Below are 9,885 nucleotides of genomic sequence, written 5' to 3' on the forward strand. Positions count from 1 at the left end.
AGATTTGAGACATACATTGCCTGCAATACATCTTCTCTAAAAATCTTCTCTACAATAATTGGCGACAAAATATGTTATATATTATTAATATAAAGTTTAACTCAATTAATAAATGCATTAATAATATTAGTTATGATTGCAATTAATTAACTTAACAAAACATTTGCAAATATATATGCAATTAATTAATTAGTTTATTAGTTGATTACACTATCGCACGCTTTAGCAACTAAATCAATGCAACATTGCTTTTGCAGACCTTTTGGAGACAACGATTGACCGAATAATTAAGTAGACATAATATAGCCCTAAATGGTATTAGTTATGAATAGCTGTCACTTGTGTTGAATGCATTGTATTATTGAATATAATTATTGATGAGTGAAGTCAAGTGCCATACGATTGCATTGATTTCATTGTTTGTCATTTGAATGAATCAATGCTTTCATTTGTCTTAAGCAACAACTCATCCAAAATACTAATCATTATTATACTGTATATCATATCAAATGGCAGATAAAGGAGTTTCGGTTAACCAGAGTTGGGATCCATTGAATTATCCGCAAAATTTGTTTGCAAACACAACCGTACGACCCGTGCGATCGATTCGAGCCAGAAGTTGGACCAATTGTCTGGAGTCGACAAATCAATTGCAATACGAATTAGACAAATGTTATGAACAACTAAAACATTTGGAAAAAGACAGGAAAAAGGTTTATATTTTACATAAACTTTATATCAATTAACTAATTGTTTGATTGTTTATACAGATTGAATGTCAACTAAATGAAGCATTTGTTGGCCACAGGATTTCGTCGGCTAATAACATACCGATTCAACGGATGCCACCAAATGCTACCAAAATTGATAAAATCATTACAGATATGTCTCGAGAACACGCAAAGGTCATCACAATTGTCTACAAAATGGAGCAATTGATGGGTCGAGAGTTAGCCGATACCATACATAACACTTTGGAGAAATGGGTGGAAACACTTCGTCATTTGCAAATGAAACGCAAGTTTCAAATGCAAAGAAATGCCATCAATACTGTGGTCAATGGTTTGTCTGACGATCCGCTTATGGAGCAGATGTGTGCCGTATTGAAGGTGTTGTCACTGACAGTGCGATCCGTGCGAACAGCACTCTGGTCTTCGTCGGTCATCAGTCTTTACGATACATTTCAATGAATTTCAATAATTATTATACTTTATTATACACTTCTTGTAATCCTATCGATCAAAGTTGTGCCGCATTTATATGTTATTTTAAAATTAGTTTTATTTTTTATTTTATTTCTACTTTTGTTTAATTACTGTGTATTTGTTTTTTTAGATCAACTTATAATCAAAATTCTTTTGTTTTTAAAGAAATTGAAAATTGATTTTTATTTATTAGGACTCAATTTTCAACATTTATATCATGAAATTTTGTTTAATCAATTTAAGAAATTTTTTTGTTTAATTATAAATAATATAAAATTTCAAATTAACTAAGCTTTTAAATTATAATTAAAAACTTAGTTTCAATTAATTTATATTAATATTACTTAATAAGTTTATTTACTTTTATAAATGTAGTTACAGTTATTGAAAATCATTGTCTGTATTCTTAGTTAGAAAACATATTTTGTTTGCATTTCCTATTATTTCGATATTTTATTTATCGAACTTATTATTTAAAGTAATGTTTTATCAAATTTTATATTATTTTTTACATTATATTTCATGTATAGTCATCTGATATTTATATACCTTTTTATATGCGGCACAAACTTTTATGCACTTTTAATAATTGTAAAAAAATTATCGAAAATAAAGTTTATAAAAACCTCAAATTTATCATTTATGTTATTTAAAGGACCGGTATATGAATTTTTTCTTTAAATATAATATTCAAATTAATTATATAATAATTAATTTATTAAAATTAGATACTTTAATCATTAGTTTTTTATTAGTACTAATGATTATAAAATTAATATATTTTAAAAGTGGTTTAACAAGTGAATTAAAAATAAGTTGTTTTTGATAATTTCGGATAAATAATAAATTAGATTATTTTACATCCAATAAAAATGTTAATACAGTATTACTGTAATATTATAAATTAAGTTTTAAGTTTATATTTAGTTATTTTAATACTCCATCAATGAATCAATTTTCGATTTCATATTATAATATCTACGGTAAGCTTAAAACAAAGTTTTTAATAATTATATTTTAAACTGATATAAAAAATACAGTGAAATATTAATAGTATTTAATTTTTGAGTACAGTATAGACCCGCACTTAGATCCCCTGGTCATCAGTGGCTATATGTGAAAATGTGGGGCAATAAGTGAGATATATCCCCCCACCAAATGTTGATTTTAAAGAATTATCAAATACCCCCCACTATTAAAATAATTGAAGTTTTTTGAATGTCTGTAATTACCCCCCTCTTAAAAAATGAAATCTATTGACCGGTCTATTTAATGCCAAATAATGGGTAATTTTCAATTTAATGACCGATCGTAAGCTGATTATTGTGTTAATTATTATTTCTATCATTACTGTATTATCATATATTTAATTTTAACTATTTTAACATTAATTGCTATTAACTGGCATTTAATGATTTTTGATTGCAATAACCGATCTTACATATAACACTACCCCCAATCGTTACTTACCCCACGACTTCACATATAACCCTAGTAGGAGGGTATTTGTGAGATACAGCCCAATACCAAATGTTGATTTTTAAATTAAAAAATTTTGTCAGGGGGCTATATGCGGGTCTATACGGTACATTAACATTATTTATTTATAAATATATTAACTCATAACTACAGTAACTTTAGATATATGTGACTAAAATTCTGGTTTTATTCAATAAAATATTTGCTTTAAAACATGAAAATATGTGACAATATTTGCTTATAATTGTTTTGAAGTCTAAATATGTGATTATATTTAAAATCAATTAAGTAATTTTGTGTTACACTTAATGATAAAACAATATTTTATATATTTCTTATTTAAACTTAAAAAAACAATATAAAAATATTTAGCTTTAATGCAAATAATGCTTTCACTCCTATTGTCTTTTAGTAGACATTAGGAAATTGTAGAAAATATATCATAAATATTGTTATTAATCTACAAAAATTAACAAATAAATTTGCATTCATATAAAATACTATTTTTTTAAATTGAATACAAATAATACATAATAAAAATGTAATTCAACTATTATTTTACATTATTTTACAGTTATATGCGAAATATGTGCTTATATTTGATAATATATGACTACCTTTCAAAATATGTTGTTATAACTTATAAGTGTTTATGTGACTAAAACTTTTGATATAATTATTAGTTTTCAATCAATTGCTTTTATATCTAATTATTTGTTAATATCTTTAATCACTAAAAATATAAGTTATATGTGAAATAAATGGTCATAACTTAAAATAACTTCTCATAGATTCATCAAAATCGATGTCTATTGTATTATAAAATATTATTGTTTAAAAATAAAATAATAAATGTTATAAATATACCTATTTTAAAATTTTAATTTGTTAAATTTAAAATTAATAATAAAATTACTGTATGTATAAATAAAATATATAATTTATTACAACTATTTTTAAAAAATAATTTAAGTATCTTATTGTAAAAATACAAGTAAAAACTAAATATTAATATATAATAAACATTAAAAATTATTTAAATTTTCATTAATATTATATAATTAAAGTTAGAATCAATGAGAGATATATTTGACAAAACATCGGCTCATTTCAGTGTTAAATATATTAGACATAAAAGTGAACTTTTATTTTGAAAAAATATATTGTTTTCATAAACTAAAAACAAAACAAAAACCTGACTTTTGTTAAATCAAATAATTGATATCTAAAGTAATTTTATACCTTATTTTTATAAAGCATTTTCTGCAAGTATTTCTCTCAAAGTAAAGTATAAAATCGTTTTCATTAAGATATATACTTAGCATTACTTTTATAGATAAAATTTATTAATCATTTAGATTTTGATATTTATATTGACATAAAATATTAATACAAAAATTGCAAATAATATAATAAATACAATATATGTGTGCTTTACCTCATACTTTCTAAGTATGGTTTTTATTAAGTATTTGAAGTCTACTTTCTCTCAAAGTTTTGTGTTTTTGTTAACTTTAAAAGTCAAGTATAAGTAGTGTTTTTATTAAGAAATTTTGAAAATACTTTGAGAGATTGCTTTATGAAGACAGGGTATTAAAGTTAAAACCTTAAAATATATGTTATAATTATAAAATATCAATATTTAAAAATAATAATTAAATAAAATTTATGACAATATTATTGATAAGATAAAGACTTGTGATATTAATTGCCGACATTCAGTGCATTCATCAATAGGTAATCACTTAAGAGATATTCAAATATACGTTCACTTGAATTGTCAAAACATAAATACTTTCTCTTAAATAAAATAAAACGCTTTATTTGTGTGACCCATAAAATATTTTATGAAATACTTTAATACATCAGCGAGTCTTAAACAGCGGCGATGCTATTAATTACAATTACAATCTGGTCAACAATTGGTTCAATTAAAAAGTGACCAAGGGCAATGTTGTAGATAATTTTTAAACAGTCGACTGCAATTATATGGCAAATCATTCAATCAATTAAAAAATGACCAAGTACAATTTTATTTAGTTTAAAATTATCTACAACATTGCCCTTGGTCACTTTTTAATTGAACCAATTGTTGACCAGATTGTAATTGTAATTAATAGCATCGCCGCCGTCGCTGTTTAAGACTCTGTTAATAAATTTTAATAAAATCCTATATTAGTCATAAAAGTTTTATCAGATATAATTAAAAAATGGAAAATCGTAATTGACCAACATAAATTTATTTCTATAATATAATTTATAAACTAAATATCATACTTGCCTTGAAAACTAAATTGTCAACAAAATTAAATTAAAATATTTATATATTTATTAATAATAAATCTGATTGATAATAGGTATTAATATTTCATAAATCAATATTATATATAATATAATATTATAACTTATGATTATATTATCACAATTACCATCTCTTAGCCATTAATTGACTTAATGGTAATTATTTAAAATTGATTACTACTTTATTTTAAAGTACAGTAATTTGAAAATGAATTTTGAAATATAAATTATCTATGAATTCACTCTAAATATTGTATAACAGTATATCACGAAATGATATTTACGGTAATTTTAAAATGAATAATACTGTATATACCGATACTTATATAACTCTACACTCCTTTTCCTAATTAATTTAAATCTATATATATATATATATATAATTAAATATAGTATAAAACGGTATTTCATAAATTTTATAATCATTGATAGCAATTAGAAATATATTAATAAATGCTTTATCGTAATACATATTTATAAACATAACTCTTGTTAATCATATTACAGTATATTCTAACATTAAATATTTCAGATAAATTCAAAAATTGTTGATAATATACAGTATTTATATAAATTTATTTTTATAATTAATATCTAAATTGAATATTATTTATTATTAATTAATTATTACTGTAATCTACAATAATTATAATTATTACAATAAATCATTGAACACTAGATAATAAAGTGTAAGACAATCCTAATTTATAACATCTATAATAAGCACAATTTGGTTAATAATTAAAACAATTATTAACTCATTGTTGATCATTGTTGAGGAATACCTTCCTGTTATGGAAACCTTTGTCGTAGTGTTGCCACGACTCGGTTCGGATATCTTTAGCTGGAAATCGTGGGTCACCGGGAAATATGGTTTCCCTATAGAAGCTGATCTGAGGACCCCGATACTTTTCCCAATGCTCACGATTGTATTTCATGTAATACCAAACACCTAATACAGACAGATATATGAGAAATCCGCCGCCCATTAACTGACGAGTAATCTTCGGCCAATTCTGGTTCTGTAGACATTAATTATATTTTTTAAAAACTAAATTAATATTTTTATATTTTAATAATTTTTATATATTAATAATTATGATAAACATAATAACGAACTTTAAATATTAAATGTTTTAAAATATCAAAAATATAAAAGCATTTTAAATATTAATTGAATATCTTCTTCATTAGATTGAATGTAATTAAAATAATTACTAATAAATGTAATAATTGAGTAAAAGACAAGACATGACAACCTCTCCGGGAATAAACTTTTCAAATATTCCCGATCTTCTCAACCAATCTTCAAACTGATCCAAAGGCCAGCGATAGAAACGACGAATCGGATTGTGGTATTCATTATAGAGTTGTTTCACTTCAAACGGTTCCGATGGATGCAGATGTCTGTCGTGAATTGTCTTTATCCTCCACTCTCTCTGAACATTGTCGAAGTCAGGTCCGAGTCTTTCCCTTTCGTGTTTGAATCTTCCGACGATAGACATCGGCATTACACCACTGGTCGGATGCATCGGATATCTCGGGTTTTCGGCAAAGCTTTGCGTCGATGCCTTCGCGTATATCTTCTTCAGTTCTCCTTCACTGTTGTCTGGCTTGTGGTCACCCGAACCGTGAGATCCATGAGATGACCATAACTTTGAGGTCAAAAAAACCATTTCTTATGATTTGTTTATTTATTTTATTAAATATTATTAACGCTTTGGTTATAAGTTATAACAGTTAAAATTTTTTTACAATATCCTGAGACGACAACAATGTATAATAATACATGTTAATTTTAAAGTCCTATTCATTAACTAAGTTATCATATTTACAATTAGAGTCTAAGCTTTACAGTCATTGTAAGCATTAAATATGATAACTTAGTTAATGAATAGGACTTCTATTACATTGTTGTCGTCTCAGCAATTCGTAATATAATTTTATAGCGATGTCTTATCAATTGAAACAACAATCACGTCATTACTTATTCAACACTTTATTTAATTAATATTTATTTCAATCAAATCATTGATTATGTCATTCATAACAACATTTATTTCAAATTAATTTATCAAACAATTAATCACTCATTCATTCATTCATTCATTCAATTAATTTAATTATAATTCAAATCAATTGAATAATAGATTCACTGAAAGTATTTATCAAATGAGTCACTCATTGATAGCATTACTCAAACTATATTTAAATTGAGCCCAAAATCAGAGCCTTTTTATGTAAAATGAATGCAATGAACGCATGAATACAACGAAATACACACTCAAAGTGTGTAACACTTTATGCAACCAATCATTACATTCAAGACGTTATTGTTGTTATCAGTGATCGAGCGGTGCATTTGAAAGCATCGGCAGTCGGGACGCGACCACTGGACACATGGCTCACAGTTGGCTACAATTTGATGGACAACCCGATGATATGGCGGACACAATCAACTACAATATGAACGCCATTCAGGTTTGTATGACTTGATTGTCACCAATTGATGTCTATTTATGTCATTCATTCATCTGATTGCAGACCATTCAAAATGAACCCAATTTGTTGCGTCTGTTGACGGCTTCATTGTGTCCACAAATATATGGCCACCAATTGATCAAAAGCGGACTTTTGTTAGCACTGTTTGGCGGTGCAAAAAAACACGACAAACAGTGTCCACAAATAATAACGAGAGGTACGGTTCACGTACTTATCTTCGGAGACCATGGATCACATAAAGACATACTTTTAAAGAGTGTCCACTCGTGTGGACCGAAAAGTCATTATATATGTGGAAATACAGCAACAATGAGTGCATTGACCACACATTACGTCAAGACTAACAAAGATAATCAACAATTCGAGTCCGGAGTACTTGTCTCTCAACAAATGGGTTTGCATTCAGTTCTCATAAATGATTACTTCATTTGTTTATTTTGTCATTTGTTTAGCCATTTGTTGTATCGATGAGTTTAATGCCATGAATACAGTACAACAGCGGGCCGTACAAGAAGTTATGGACTACCAATTGGTTTGTTTTCATCGCAATGAAAAATACAAACAATTGGCGGCTAATACAGCAATTATTGCTGCCGTCACTCCTATTAATGGTCTCTTTGATAATGCATTAAATGTCTGGCAAAACACTAAACTAAGCAAATCTTTGTTATCAAAGTTTGATCTGATATTTAATTTGATTGATTTTCCGGATGAAGAATTAGACACAAAGTTTTCCAATGATTTACTTGTAATGCACAGCAATAGTGCTAAACGAGTTAAAAATAATCAAAAATTTTGTATACAAACCGATAATAATAATAATAATAGAGATGATTGTCCATTGAAGACAAAGTTGACATTTGGTGCCAATGATGAAGAGCCAGATTTAATTCCTCACCAATTAATTCGTCAATATGTTGATTACGCGCAACAATTTATTTATCCAACAATATGTGAATCAGCAAAGAATTTATTGGATGAGTTTAGTCGAAATATAACCGAATCTCAAATCAGCAAATCTGTGACCAGAAATCGAGAAACACTTTATCGATTGACTGAAGCCAGAGCTCGGATTGAATTAAGAGGTGAAGCAACAGAAGAAGATGCTCGCGATGTCATTGATATCGTTAGACATTCAATAGGAAAGGAATACTTTGTGTCAAATGCCATACAATCTATGAAACAATTGAACCAAATGTCGAGTTTCGGCAAAAATAAAAAATTGAATCCAAAAAATGTATTGAAATCTTTGCAATTATTTTGTCAACAAAACCAACAAAACGTATTGTCCGTCGACCAGATTATTGACATTTGTTCCGCATTTCAATTTCACTCAAGAGATGACGTTTTGAGAGTCATTGAAAAACTCAATGAAGAGTCACTTCTACTTAAAGTAGGCGTTGAATATAAGTTACTTTAAGTAATAAATTATTTTATTTTATCAAATTATTTATTTTATTATTTGTTATCACATTTTGAGTGTAATATTTGAAATTCCTATAATTATTTATCAAAATATGAACTCATTTATTACATATTATTATGTTTTGTATTATTGTAAACTTAGTTTGCTATTCAATTTCATTATTTTGTTGTTTTGTTAAATGCAAATAAACATTAAATATGTAATGAATATAAGACATGAAAATATATTATCATAAATAAATACATTGTTGAATATATTACTTTATATACATATAATACATATACGATTAAATTCATAGTGCATTTAAATGTAGAACTCATTAGATATTGTGATTATTGATTTTATTATAACTTTTTATAGCAAATAATAAGAAACAGAATGAGAGACTCTCAGAGAGAGAGAGAGAGAGAGAGAGAGAGAGAGAGAGAGAGAGAGAATAGCTGTACAAACATTGCAGTTAATGAAAACTATGATATAATTGTAATGTATATTATCGTAAAACACATAATCTAAAAATGGAAAAGTTATTTATGTTTAATTATATTAACAATAGTTAGTAAATGATAATTATATTACAGTATATGACTTTTAATACATTGATACTAAGAAAATCAATTTGAGTTAAACTTTATTGAATTTAATTCTTAGATTATATATATATATAGTATTAAAGAATTATTAAATTTTAGGTTTTAGCATAAAGTGTGATGTATAATAATATAAATACAATAATATTTTGAGTAAAAAAATGGTAAATTTATTAAAAACAATAGTAAATTTTTGTTTATTTTTAAAAAGTATTGCGTTTATAATTTGTTGTAACTCACATTTATTATAGTTTAATATTTATTTAAATAACATAATGAGACAACTATTTAAATAAATAATACATTAAAAATTATATTTATATTATGATTTATGCATTTTCATTGACTGACTATTAGTTATATTTATATTTACTGTATATAATGT

At 25.8% G+C, this 9,885-nt stretch overlaps 3 protein-coding genes across 3 annotated transcripts; 2 read left to right on the forward strand and 1 right to left on the reverse strand.

Moving 5' to 3' along the window:
- The first annotated feature begins 413 nt into the window (after positions 1-413).
- Positions 414-1,190, forward strand: LOC128960237 (meiosis-specific coiled-coil domain-containing protein MEIOC-like). Its single transcript, XM_054306309.1, has 2 exons — positions 414-713; positions 771-1,190. The coding sequence occupies exons 1-2, from the start codon at positions 510-512 to the stop codon at positions 1,188-1,190; spliced, it is 624 nt and encodes a 207-aa protein (XP_054162284.1). The 5' UTR covers positions 414-509.
- Positions 1,191-5,660: 4,470 nt separating this feature from the next.
- Positions 5,661-6,761, reverse strand: LOC128960072 (uncharacterized). The gene is made up of 2 exons (XM_054306143.1): positions 6,245-6,761; positions 5,661-6,007 (listed from the first exon to the last, which is right to left on the reverse strand). Exons 1-2 carry the CDS (start codon positions 6,659-6,661, stop codon positions 5,744-5,746), a joined length of 681 nt encoding a protein of 226 aa, XP_054162118.1. The 5' UTR covers positions 6,662-6,761; the 3' UTR covers positions 5,661-5,743.
- Positions 6,762-7,136: 375 nt separating this feature from the next.
- On the forward strand, positions 7,137-8,907 carry LOC128960238 (DNA helicase MCM8-like). Its single transcript, XM_054306310.1, has 3 exons — positions 7,137-7,466; positions 7,530-7,881; positions 7,940-8,907. Exons 1-3 carry the CDS (start codon positions 7,386-7,388, stop codon positions 8,905-8,907), a joined length of 1,401 nt encoding a protein of 466 aa, XP_054162285.1. The 5' UTR covers positions 7,137-7,385.
- The last annotated feature ends 978 nt before the right edge of the window (positions 8,908-9,885 follow it).

This window comes from Oppia nitens, unplaced genomic scaffold (genome assembly GCF_028296485.1).
Source record: "Oppia nitens isolate AA-2021 unplaced genomic scaffold, nextdenovo-longstitch-racon4-pilon3 scaffold4_pilon_pilon_pilon, whole genome shotgun sequence".
Taxonomy (NCBI): domain Eukaryota; kingdom Metazoa; phylum Arthropoda; class Arachnida; order Sarcoptiformes; family Oppiidae; genus Oppia; species Oppia nitens.

Excerpts from the sequence above, each read along its gene's own strand:
- LOC128960237 (XM_054306309.1), top strand. The coding sequence starts at position 510 with ATGGCAGATAAAGGAGTTTCGGTTAACCAGAGTTGGGATCCATTGAAT. Across the intron at positions 714-770 it reads TGGAAAAAGACAGGAAAAAG|ATTGAATGTCAACTAAATGA; the intron begins GTTTATATTTTA and ends TTGTTTATACAG.
- LOC128960072 (XM_054306143.1), bottom strand. The coding sequence starts at position 6,661 with ATGGTTTTTTTGACCTCAAAGTTATGGTCATCTCATGGATCTCACGGT. Across the intron at positions 6,008-6,244 it reads AAAAGTTTATTCCCGGAGAG|AACCAGAATTGGCCGAAGAT; the intron begins GTTGTCATGTCT and ends TAATGTCTACAG.
- LOC128960238 (XM_054306310.1), top strand. The coding sequence starts at position 7,386 with ATGGCTCACAGTTGGCTACAATTTGATGGACAACCCGATGATATGGCG. Across the intron at positions 7,467-7,529 it reads ACAATATGAACGCCATTCAG|ACCATTCAAAATGAACCCAA; the intron begins GTTTGTATGACT and ends ATCTGATTGCAG. Across the intron at positions 7,882-7,939 it reads ACTTGTCTCTCAACAAATGG|CCATTTGTTGTATCGATGAG; the intron begins GTTTGCATTCAG and ends TCATTTGTTTAG.